The sequence below is a fragment of the Enoplosus armatus genome, chromosome 16 (assembly GCF_043641665.1).
Source record: "Enoplosus armatus isolate fEnoArm2 chromosome 16, fEnoArm2.hap1, whole genome shotgun sequence".
NCBI classification, from domain to species: domain Eukaryota; kingdom Metazoa; phylum Chordata; class Actinopteri; order Centrarchiformes; family Enoplosidae; genus Enoplosus; species Enoplosus armatus.
The window spans coordinates 16,113,214-16,125,946 of NC_092195.1; the positions used below are offsets into that span (position 1 = coordinate 16,113,214).

General features: G+C 40.6%; 1 protein-coding gene across 1 annotated transcript in view; it reads right to left on the reverse strand.

The window, feature by feature from the left end:
* Nucleotides 1-339: 339 nt before the first annotated feature.
* Nucleotides 340-12,733, reverse strand: part of sdc2 (syndecan 2) — a 39,782-nt gene continuing 27,388 nt past the window's right edge. The window contains exons 2-5 of the mRNA XM_070922258.1: nt 5,919-6,033; nt 4,934-5,106; nt 3,208-3,337; nt 340-708 (exon numbers count right to left, since the gene is read on the reverse strand). Of these exons, the coding sequence (XP_070778359.1) occupies nt 545-708; nt 3,208-3,337; nt 4,934-5,106; nt 5,919-6,033 (582 nt within the window). The 3' untranslated portion in view covers nt 340-544. The remainder of the gene's footprint in view (nt 709-3,207; nt 3,338-4,933; nt 5,107-5,918; nt 6,034-12,733) is intronic.

The following is a 12,733-nucleotide window of genomic DNA, read 5'->3' on the forward strand; positions in this document are numbered from 1 at the left end:
AACATCAGAGAAAAGATAAATTAATGTAATACACCTTTAGAGATCAACATCAGACATGCTAGGACAAAATAAAAAGAAAAAAAATGAAAGCAGGATTGATACAGAATAATTATATTCAATTATTTCCACTTTTAAATTTTTTTTCTTTACAAATAACAGACTGCTACAGTTAAAAGTAGTCAGCGACTAAAAATAGCTCCTTTGACAGAAGACAGATGCGATTAGTTTCCTCGCCTTTACAGATCCTGTTTTTTTTTTTTTTTTTTCCATCTTTTTCAAATTATACACAAAAAGTTTAAATACACTGAGATTTGCCATAAAATGAGAAATGCTTGGTTTTCATTTTTTTTTTAAAAAAAGAAGAAAGAAAAGGTCTTAATTACAATACTCTATGCAAAAGCTTTCCTTTATGCTATTTTTCCTTAATCAACTTGAAAACATTTTGTAGTTGTTTCTTGTTGTGTTTGAACAGGTTTGCTGTTGTCATGGACTGTTTTTCACAGTCACCCGCAATTTGTCGTTCAGCTGACAGGAGGGCCGGCTTTTACGCATAAAACTCCTTAGTTGGGGCCTTTTGATAGGCTGCGCCGGAGGGTTTCCTCTCTCCCAGGTCATAGCTGCCCTCATCCTTCTTCCTCATACGGTAGACCAGGAGGAGGATGAGGAAGATGGCGAACAGGAAGCCGATCACGCCACCTGCAATAACAGCTGAGAGAGACAGAGACAGAAAGAGAAGATAACTATCAGTGCTGAGAAAGTCAAATCAAAGTTTACTGTGTGTACTCATGGAGAGTGAGACCTTAAATGTGTCCTAAAGAAAGCATTCATGAGCCGAGCCGCCTCCTTTTAGTCTAAGATGAATTGTGTCTTATCTTGTGCAATCAATTACGACACAGTGTTCATTTTAGCAACCGTATCTGCTATTGCTGCAACACATTTCAATACTAAAGCAATTCCCCAAACAAATGATCAAAATTGAGATTGAATGTGATGAAACAGTGACAGCTATTACAGCTGAATGTTGAAACCGATACTTCATGTCAACAGGAAAACCCCTTACATTAATCTCAAGAGATACAAAGTCAATAATTTCCTGTGGTTCATTTCACCCCTTCTAATGTTAAAAGTTAGCGTTCCATTGAGGGGATATTAAGGCTCTGATCCTTGATTGGTGCACGGAGCCATGTTGTCCCAAGCGTGGCTGATTCGACATGGTCTGTATTCCAATCAGTCACTGCCGCCTGGGGCAGGAAGAAGCTGATGCTATTGGTTCCATTAACAGTCTGGCAAATGAATCCAGTGGGGAAAAACAAACAACAACCAGTCCAGCATGGCTAGAACTAAATCCTGTTTCTGCTCCTGAACTGGCTGATAAATCTCATCGCAACACTTCAACAGCAACACAGGCGAACACCTAGCCAAAAGGCGTTTTTAGGAGTTTTAGGAATGGAATCACTTTTGTAGCTGATTTTATTTGTAGGGTTTCTGATGAAAGATCAAGTTAGGATTGTAATGTCAATATGTAAGAAGTTCTGTTCTTTTCTGACAAATGAACAGCATATTTGGTGTCTTAAACTTTAAGTCCATGTGGGTTGAGCGCTAAAATGTCAGATATCCTCGCAGGGCCGTGATACGTACTATACAGTCCTGAATAAGGACTAGACGGACCACAAAAAGACAAAGGCAGAAATATTGAAGGTTAAACTTCATGTGAAGGACACATTGTAAACCAATAGGTCTAACATCAAAGGAATTCTGAATAAAATCCACCCAGACTGTATTAAAAATTGCCCCCCTCCCTCCAGCTTTGACCCTGTCTCTCCTCACTAATGCTCCTAACTCGCCACATGGGCTTATTTCACTCTCCCTCCCAATTATGCCTGTATGAGGTTCTTTATAGCTTCCTAATCTCTTTAAGGTCTCTCCTGGTGCTACAATCTGCCCTCTGCTCCACTTTAGGTTTCCACATGTTGACTGGCCCCCCGGCCCCATGGGTAAAGATCATGGCACGCACCCAGCTGCTGAGCTCCAAGAAGCCGTAGCACTATGCAGAGCGAATAAAGGAAAATTAGATTATGGGCAATTATTTTTTATAGAAGTCATACGGGAGATGAAGAGTAATGGTTATAATCTAGAAGAAGGGTAAAGAGAACGAGGCAGAGAAGGCAACAAAGGAGAGATGAGACTCAGTATAGCATATATATATTTACATTTTCGAAGGCCTTATTCAAAGACCTATACTTGCAATAATTTTTTTTCTAATCACAATCCAAGAACAAAATGCAAAAGATGAAACGAGACTATCAATAGGAGAGATGTGAGCTGAGTTCTCGTCTAGCTGAGACTGTCCCGATTTGTCCTTGTTGATGTTGTTTCTGCATATTGCCAAGACCAGATGGATATCACAACAAAGTAAAAGTGAGGTGCCAATCAGTGTTTGCCTCAGACACGCAGGGAAAGAGAGACGGCACCACAGAGTGCAGTCATTTTGAGTCTGATCATTTCCTTTCCACCCTCTTTCATGTAATCAAAGCGAGCAACACACACTTGAAGCACCCACAATGCTGTGAACTCTACAAGGTCCCACCGAGGGACGCAGATGTAGTTTATTAAAAGTCATTACTTTGAGAAGTGAATCAGGTGGGAGACGTTAGGAAAATATTTCCAAGATTTCCAAGACTTAGCTATTTACCAGAAATATGCTGATATCTTGTAAGATATAAGAATTTCAGAAAGATTAGATGGCAAACTAAATAAACATTTATTGGTGGAGCATCCAACTGAAAGGCTACTTTCTTCATGGGCTGAAATATCAAAGGAATAGTTCCACATTTTGGGAAATAAGCTTTCTTGTTGAGAGTTAGATAAGAAGATTGATACCACTCTCTGTACAATATATATATATGAAACTAAAGCAGAGAGATGGTTAGCCTAGCTTAGCATAAAGACTGGAAACAGAGGGAACAGCTTACTCTGTCCGAAGGTAATAAAATCTGCCTAGCAGCACCTCTAAAGTTTACTAATTAACATGTGACGGAAAATCTGCTATACCATCCAACCAATGTCCAAATATATGAATATATCTCATTTAAAACACAAACTGGAGTCAGATGAATAGTACATACTGTATATGTTCCTCTGTGTATTTAAGTAATTTTCCAAAGGAGATTTGGTTTGATGTCTGTTGCGATTTATTGTGACACATACCTGCCAACACCTCTGTCCTCTGGAAGAGGTTTTCAGTGCGGACTTCAATGGCCTCCTGGGGTGAGCCGGGGGCGCTAGTCGTACTGGTCATCTGGTTCCTCTGCATGTCCTCTGTAACTGGCACTGGTGCCTGCATGAGAAGAAAGACAGGAGGGGGAAGTGGAGAGATTAAGGTTGCTTTATTGACAGCTGACTTTCTCATTCTGTCCTCCAATATTCCTTGTCTGTGTCTAGAGGTCTTGGGTTCATTCGGGTGTTCTGGCATAATCCCTAAATACCTCGCTGGTACAATCACGCTGATAGCTTGACATTTTGGGAAATGTGCTTAGTTGCTTTCTTGCTGAGAGTTAGATGAGAAGATTGATAACACTCACATATCTGTCTGTATAATAAGAAATTGCAGCCAGCTGCCGATTATCTTAGCTTAGCATAAAGATTGGAAACGGGGAAACCTGGCTCGGTCCAAAGGTAACAACATCTGCCTACCAGCCCCTCTAAAGTTCACTTATTAACACTTTGTATCTCGTTTGTTTAATCTGTGCAAACACTGATGTGTAAAAATTACAGTTTGTGGTTTGACAAGGGTTTATGTGGGGGAGACTTGAGGAAGTCACTGCACCTGGCCAATAAATAGTCCCACAACAAACAAAATATAAACAACCGAGATATAATGTGTCAAATTAGTGAGCTTTAGAGGTGCTGGTAGGTGGATTTTATTACTTTTTGACAGAGCTAGGTTAGCTGTTAGCTGAAGCTTTAGCTTCATATTCAACTTACAGACATGCGACGGATATCAATCTTCTAATCTCTTGGCAAGTAAATAAGTACATTTAAAAAAATGCTTAACTATTCCTTCAACAAAAAAGTGAGCATTTCACTGGTCCACTTAGCAAGAAAGTCTGATGGGGACCAAAATGGAACCTGGCCAGTGAAACCTATAGAGGCAGGCCAGAGAAGAAAATGGAACAAATCCAGATTGCCTAAAAAGATTAGAGCAAAACTAAAGAAAAGTAGGTAATGAAAACCGAGCCAGTGACCCCAAGGTTTTTCCGGGAGTTTAGGAAAAGAAGTATCTGGAATGGATCCGGGCCCATGTATCCTATGCTTTTTCCAATAACACTAGAGAAGGATGCAAAGGACCAAAATGGATCTGAGCCAGTGCATTTGGCTAAAGGAGTAGTGACAGAGGCAAGAGAGAAAAAAATGGAACAGGGCCAGGTAGGCTTGGCTTAGGAGGTTGAGACCTGGACGACTAATCCCAAACAGATGTAGGATCCAGTTCAGTACAGTAAGAGTGCAACACAGAAGTGAGATCTAGGATGGTTCCAGAATATGTGATTATTATCCGAGAGAGATGTAATCCTCCATAATTTGCAATGGAGCGAAAACATTGAAAACTGACGTGAGCACTTGATCTTTATCCTGAAAGCAACCTCACGGCTCCTGGTATTACAGGGGATTTGATGGTATACTGGGTCAGCTAAAGACATACTGAGGTACTGTGTCACTCTCTGTTGAGTCAGGACAGTTACAAATGAGTCACCATGATTATAAATGACTTTAAAATGTATTGGTCACAATTGTTAAACGTGAACTTTAACAAAAATGTTTATGTAATGGATTGTGCAAAGAAAATGAATATCATCCGATTTATCATAATTTTTTTAACTCTCAAATATCAAAATCAGCCTCAAAAATCCCGTATCGGTTGGGGTGTACTTCTTACCTCTGTTCTGAGTGGTTTCCTGGGCGTGCTGTCCCTGGCCCTTTCTCTGACCGTGGCTGTCTCCACCCTGGGGGTGAAATCTTTGGTAGAGTCCTGGGTGGGCTCTGCTGCATTGGGCTCAATATAAACCACACTGACAGTCACTGTTTCCTCCAACACTTCTTCACCTCCACCTGCGAGGAAGAGGGCGAGGTAAATAATGTCTCTCTATTAAAGGGCATAAAATGTTTGCTCGGTAAATCTAGTAGTACAGCACATGTATAGGGACAATACTTTGCTAAATGTAAAAATGCAGTAAAAATGTAAATGTGTAGTATGTTGTATGTATGTGCAAATAGGCAAAACATGGTCATGCATGTTCTCAATATTTTATGCCCACAGTCACATAGTTTGTCTTACTTAACTTCACACTCTGTGGATTTATTTTGAATGTATTATTTACAGCTTAAATCTCCTATAGAACACAGAGTGGCAGAGCAGAGTAATAGGGCATATATAGAGTATTGGAAAGGATATCGATCACTGTCCTGTCTCCTCTCACCTAGCACAACCTTCTCTCACTGCAGTTATACAACTCTCTCAGAAAGAAGAGTTACTTTCGACAAAGGAATGAGCATTGCAAAGATGCTCAAAGCAAGTAGAGCAGATGTGCTAATAAAAAAAAAAAAGACATGCGAAATTTGCACACTTGCCCACGGCAGTCTGGGTGACAAGGCAATCTCAATTGAAATCGAGTGAGAGAAAAAGAGAGGCGGTGAAAGAAAGAATAGACCAAGAGAGGAAGACAGAGGAGGGAGGAAGTGATGGCACAACTTTAGTCTGCCAGTGAAAGATGGAAAAACTTAGCGTTCATAAAATGTACCTGCAGCAGACTTGAAAATGAATGTCATCACGCTTCTGGGTAATTGCCTGCTGAGCTTGCAAGTTTGCGTGTGTGTGTCTTTACCCAAGTCTGTGATTGTGCGTGTGTGTAAATGTATCTTACCTGAGCCAGACCCTGAGTTGAAGTCATCATCATCTTCAGGGTAGAAACCTCCTGAGCCTGTGTCATCCAGGTACAAGTCATCAGCCTGAGAGGAAGTCTTGGCTGCTTCTGTTATCTGCAAAACAACAAGATAACGAGGTGTTGAGGACTCTTGTCGGTTTCATTACACATGTCTATTTATAGAAGTCCATGTGAAAGTTTTCGTTCTGTACCACATCACAGTAACAAAGTTAAGACCTTCGACTGTTTCCACACAAGCAGTGTTTCAGTATTCTACCACAGACAGCTAATATGAATCAAGTTTTTCTTCTGGCCTTTAAATCATTAATTGCAACCTCTTTGCTTTGAGACCAACACTTCAGTTGGTGATTATTTCTTTACTTGGCAAACATAAAATCCTCTTGGGTGGCAAATCAAAACTCATATCATTAGTACATTTTTAATAGCACAAGTCTTTGCTGAATCTGCCATTCAGAAATCTCTGAGAACAATCTGTCTCTAGTATCTGCTATAAAGCAGGAATTACAGCACAGTGTGGACACAAACCTTCAGCTGAGTGTATGTCTTAGAAATGGCTAGTATCAACAGATCACAGAGTGTTTTACGTCTGAGTTGTAAGAGCTTCCTTTCAAACAAGACTAATAGTCGGTTCTGTGAGGCTGTGTAGGCACTTCGGTCCAGTTAATTAGCAATAAACCAACACGTTGAGGGATCACCAAAGTTATTACAATTCATCTTCAAGGGGGGCATGTACATCTGTACAAACTGTATTGGCACACAGGTGACTGTCCAATCAGAACGAGTGGCCCCTCCCACAGCATCGTCGTCTAGACAACAAGCCTGAGTGGTGGGAATGTTTGTGTTCCGGCTTAACGGAGTGATTGGCTGAAAAGAGCACAGTTGCCTGTTTGTTTAAAAAGCACTTCCTCACACGGTGTGTAAGTTGAGATTTTAACGAGATATAAGATAAGAAAATTGAGTTTGCGGACCCACGTGTATGTTGGACACTTAAATATTGCAGCCATCATTGTTATAGTGGGTGTATGGTACACGTAACTCTTTATGTGTCGAGTGTGTGTGACTGGAATAGCTATAAACGCATCCATGGCAACATCTATTCAACTCCTATTCACCAATCTGTGGTCAGCTGTAGTGCCCCTTCTATACTGATAGTCCTGCTTTAGAAAAAAGACTACAAAAGAAAGACTCCACAATATATCACCCCTGTGTGTGTGTGTGTGTGTGTGTCTATTGCACCCATTAAGCTGGTTGCTACAGTTCCAGGTCTGCTCTGAGGATGTTGTGCTGATAAACCTGGGGCTGAATGAAGTTGAAATAGAGGAAATAATCAATTTGCTTGGCAGGAAATAAGTGTTTTTTTGTTAACGGTAAAGAATAGGCACGCTGTGAGAAAACTAAGAAAAGAGAAATTATCTCATTACCTCATTAACGCCTGTTTTAGACATTTCGATTAATGGTCGATAAATAATGTAAACTGTTTTATGTGAGTTTCAATATATGTTTTATGTATTTTATCATATTTTATGTATCTATCTATGTCCAAGTGTGTGCCTTCTGTGTTTTCTCCTGGCTGAAATTTCCCCTTAGGCCCAATAAAGTTACAGATAAACTTAATAAGAGTCAATTTCACAGAGATCAAAGTAGCATTTTCAGGTGTCTTGTTTTCGCCCACCAGCAGTCCAAAACCCAAATATATTCAGTTTATAGTGATATAAAATACATAAAAGCAGCAAATCCTCACGTTTGAGAAGCTGGAACAAGCACGTTTTTGGGTAATTTTTCTTGATAAATGACCGAGATGACGAATTGATTATCGAAGTTGTTGCAGATTCATTTTCATTGCAAGAACAGAGAACAGTCTTCTTTCAGTTACATCACTGCAGCTTTTGCAATTACACTAAATATTCTGATGTGAGTGTGTTCAGTTAGTGCTTTTAAGTCATTGTATATGCATATGCGTGTTTGTGTGGAGTCATGAAAGAGAGGCCTGGCACTCTCCATAACAAAGAAGCAGGGAGTACACACAGCTTACAACAGTGTGAAAGAGAAAGGAGACAGACAGAGGCGAGATGAAACAGAACAATATCTCCATCTCTCCTCTCTCAACTGGCTCTGACTTTTGGAAGAAAGGCCTTTCACCGCTGAGCCGCTTGATCAAAGAGAGAATTTGTTCAAAGCAACTTTATCTTAACCTTTCTTGCCTTTTTCTCCTCCAAACACAACCCCCCCCCCCTCCACTGCAACAGCCTGGAAAACCAATTCATCTGTCCATGCGGTCCACAGGTCTTTATGCATTGGCGATAGTAGCACAATGAACCAAAAGGAGAAAGGCCACAGATCAAATGGTGACAAAGGGCACTAATGAGATAGAGGCCACACACACATGCATGCATGAGTGGACATGTTTTACAAATGTATGCAAGCATTCATTGATTCATTGATTATACATACACACACACACATTAGAGTGAGCAATTGAGCATATAACATGACACCCCACAGACATGCATGGAAGCGTGTGAAGAAATGCATGAAGAGCTAAAGTATTAACAATAAAGCTTGAACTCCCCTTGGGCTTATTAAACTTAGCTTATAATGCTAACACTTTCACCTGACTTGTTAAATGAATAAGTGGATGAATAATATGCACGGCGTGACGCACAAGCAGGTAGCTAATTATAGTTTTTTTCTTTCTTTATCCAGAGAGCCCTTAAGATACCATGTAAGGCCTTCAAATTATAAGTAATTCCATTATCAATTAATCTAGTGGTTATTTTCTCTCATTATTTAGTTTATAGAATGTTAGCATGGTCATTTCTTAAAATGTCTTGTTTTGTTCAATCTATAGTTCAAAACCCAAAGATATTCAGTTTGCTATCATGTAAGAGTAAGAAAACCAGAAAATATTCACATTATAGAAGCTGCAACCAGTGATTTACGTTTGCAAATCAGTCAAAGTAGTTGCTTATAATTAGCTCTGTACAATATCTTTGTTTTGCTTTTGATACAAAGTAGATCTGAAACATTCATACAACATAAATGCAAAATCCATTCATGTGCATGTATTTATGTTTATTTAGGGTTTACTGCATTTGTTGTCTCAGTACCTGTACTCCATGCTAGGGCAGACAACATCAGACTCTACTGAAAAGCACAACTCTCTGAAGCAAGCAAGAAAACGTCTTAGCAGAAAGGAAAATGGAAAAAAAAATTCAGAAAACATCACACAAAAAAGACTTGGTATCTATTGGACAGCAGTAAGAAATAGCTTGAAATACTGGGAAATTATTATTTGCTGTCTTGCTGAAAATTAGGTTAATATGAAAGTACAGATGGCAGCTGGTTAACTTAAGTTAGCATAAAGACTGTAAACTTTTCCTTTAACAGTGACAATGAGGCCAAATCCAACCAAGAGTTATGTTACCTTTCGGATGAGCACTCAGGAACACAAGTGTACAGAGACCCTGTTTAATTCAGACTTGCAGTTACACAAGTCCGTTGACGTAATCTTCATGTTTCAACAATTTGAACACAGTGTTTATGGATTAGAGAGGGTCAACTGTGCTGCAAGCACTGCAACACCAAATCAGTACAGATGTGAGAGAAGGAAATGGTCTGTTTGACCTCGATAAACTTCACTGACTTTATCTGACACATAGGGCCAGGGACAAACTAACAAGCATGTGTACACAATATAAACTCGATGAAGCTGGCTTTCTCTATCACTAACACACACATATGCGTTTGCACAGACACAGCAGCCCCGATAAACTCTGCGCTTTTTATCAATCCAGTGACATTTACAGGTAGTCTCTGCCTCCGGCCCTTATCACAGGCTCGAAGCTGAACTAGACATCAATCCGCCGACAAGTAAAGCAGAGTGGACCCCGAAAACCAGTTAGCTGACAGATGCAGCCTTGCAGAAGTCCCACTTTTTATAAGGTTGCTTCACTAAGGCATGGCTGCTCAAGTATAAGGGGCAATTATTTGAAAAAATCCTGCAGTGTTACTTATCATTTCTTTTTGGCTGTGAATGTTAGGTCTCCCATGATGGAGAACAATTTCTGTGTCCCATCTATTATACAGCAAAAGTCTATGGACTCATCCCTCCTTAGAAAGCAAAACTGTGCTCTTCTCCTCACCATCTATGTCCTCATTCACTAAATCTGAAAGTGAATATGATATTAAAGTTTTGTGAACCCTTGAAAATAAAAACTTTAAGACCTGCAGTATTTTAGTACTGAATCTTAAGTAGTAAACCATTTTTATAGCAGCCAACAGTCAATGTAATATTATTACTGTAGTGAAGGGATCCTTTACAAAGCTTTCCGAAGGCTTACTGAGTTGCTGTTGTGATAGTAAGCCTAACTATTGTTGTATGTATTTAGTGAGGCGGGCATGCTGCTGAGTCTGTATGCTCAGTATGATATAATGACATTATCATATTCTCTAGTTTTGGAAAAAGAGGTGGCTCTCCTCTGTTTGTTTGCATATAAACCAAACTTTACCAGTGAAACAAGCACATGGAAATCAATAATACTCAATCAAAGTCAATCAATCACAGCAATTGTAAATAACTAATCTTTGGTGCATGTTTTTATTTTGCCTCTGTGTTAACTCATTTAAAAACAGCACTGCAGATTAATAGAAGCTAACAATACTTCACTATGACAACCAGAACTGAGAATTACGCACACATCAAAGACACACTCGCATTCAATCCGTCTTTCTAAATGAGGCTTAACTTTCCGCTCGTCCTGGTCATTCTTCGAGCTCAAGCTGTGCACCTTGCAATCAGTGGGCTAAAAAAAAAAAAGACCACGCTTCAGAAAGAAGAGGCCTTGGAGCACTGTAGCAGAGTAACAGTGAGTCAGTGGGCAATACAATATACATACAGAAAGGCAACATGTCGCCTTTGTGTGCAGCAACACAAACCCACAGAGAACTTTCTGGCGTTAAACGCAGTATCTAATATCAGCCTTCTGAAATAATGGCAGGAGCTGGCCATGGCAGGGCTATTGTCAGTGTGAATGACAATAGCCCTGTATGAAAAAACACAACATGCTCACTCATTTGAATGAATTCAAAGTTTGCCGCAATGCAATGTCATCCGCCAAGACGCTGCGTCGCAGTTTACCCGGCAATCGTCACAAGGAAACATTAAATGATTGTCACCGTGATAACAATTTCTGTGTTTGTAGTATTAAAAACTGTTGTGCAGTGTTTTGGTGTCTGATAAACATTCAAACTCATGGATCCACTAATCAAACTGGACTTTCTAGATCGCATTTCATGGTGTTACCAGTACCTGAAACAACACACCTCCACTAACGCAGCTCCTTGCACTTAAACAGTCACATCACTGATCTTTTGAACCTTAAAGAGGGGCGATGAAACATTTGAAAGAAGAAATAAAATAACCTTATACCTTATTATATAATAATCTTCCTCTTACCAATGAAATTAATAAGAAATAAAACAAACCTTTACTCAATTCAATACACTCAGTGGTTTTGCTGCTACAGCCTTACTTGGTCTGGTGGTTACTAAGTCAAGTTGAGTCTGCATTGATTTGACTGACAATCAGTTTCATCAAAACATATTTCGGAGACCAAAGAGTTCCTGACTCTTAAGACTGATCGGCTTGTTGGAACTATCCGAGTCTTTTCATCATTAGGGTGGATAACTGGTAAAACCTACCCATGCACAGTCACTCAAGGACACGTGGGTATTTTCACGCACAGACACACGAAGACAGCCTCATTTGGACACCTTAACGAGCAGAACCTACATAGTCTATCAAGCTTAGAGAGAGTGAAAGGCAAAGAGATGGAGGGACCGACATGGAAAGGACAAGTGAAAGCGTGCAAGAAGGAGGGCTTGCTGCTATAATGAGCTAGTAGCTAGCGATGTATGCCCGCTATTAGCTGTGAGAAGAGCTGCTGTTCGTAGCATCTCTGCCTGCTAAAGAACTAATAAGCCGGCGGGAGGGCAGCTTCCACACTGTCCGTCTGTCTGTGTCTTCCTGTTACTCTGGTCTGTTTGACCTGTAGACCCTGAGAAGACATGACGAGCTGCAGACCAAGATTTGACAAAACAGATGACAGAGAGAAGAGGCTGGAGAAGCACGGACTGAGGAGAGGAGAGTGTGAGATAAAAGAGAGAGTGGGGGTGGACGGAAAAGGGGGAGAGGATGAGAAAAGAGAGAGGGAAGGAGGGGGAAATAACCCACTGCTGCAGACAATCCTGTAGCCTGGAGGTTGCTCTGCTAAAAGCCTGTCAAAATCACCATGTCCATGCCTAGCGGGGCTTGAAAGGCACTGGGTCTGTATGTGCTTACAGTATGTGTGTGTCGGGGTAATATTTGCAATTCTCTGTCTATAAGAGGTGGATGGAGGGGATAAGGGAATACATATGGAGGTCATCTGAACTAACCCTCAGCTCCTGACTTCCTACTGTTGACACACCGCTCTCACTTCTAACACAACAAATATTAGCTCAACTCCAAGTCTCGCCAGGTGAAATAGTGTTCCTCAAAGGAATGCAGACACACACACACACACACACACACACACTTGAACATCTGCGTGTCCATGAAAGCACCCATGGGACACACATATGTGCCAACACAGACGCACACACAACCCCCTTATCCAGATCTCACATCTCAAAGGCGGGAGACGAATACACAGACGCACATCAGAACACCGACTTCAGAGAGAGGGAAAAGGGGAAAACAAGTGCAAGCGAGGCTGGCAGACAGGCAGAGTCTCAGATCCTCCTTCGTCGGTCTG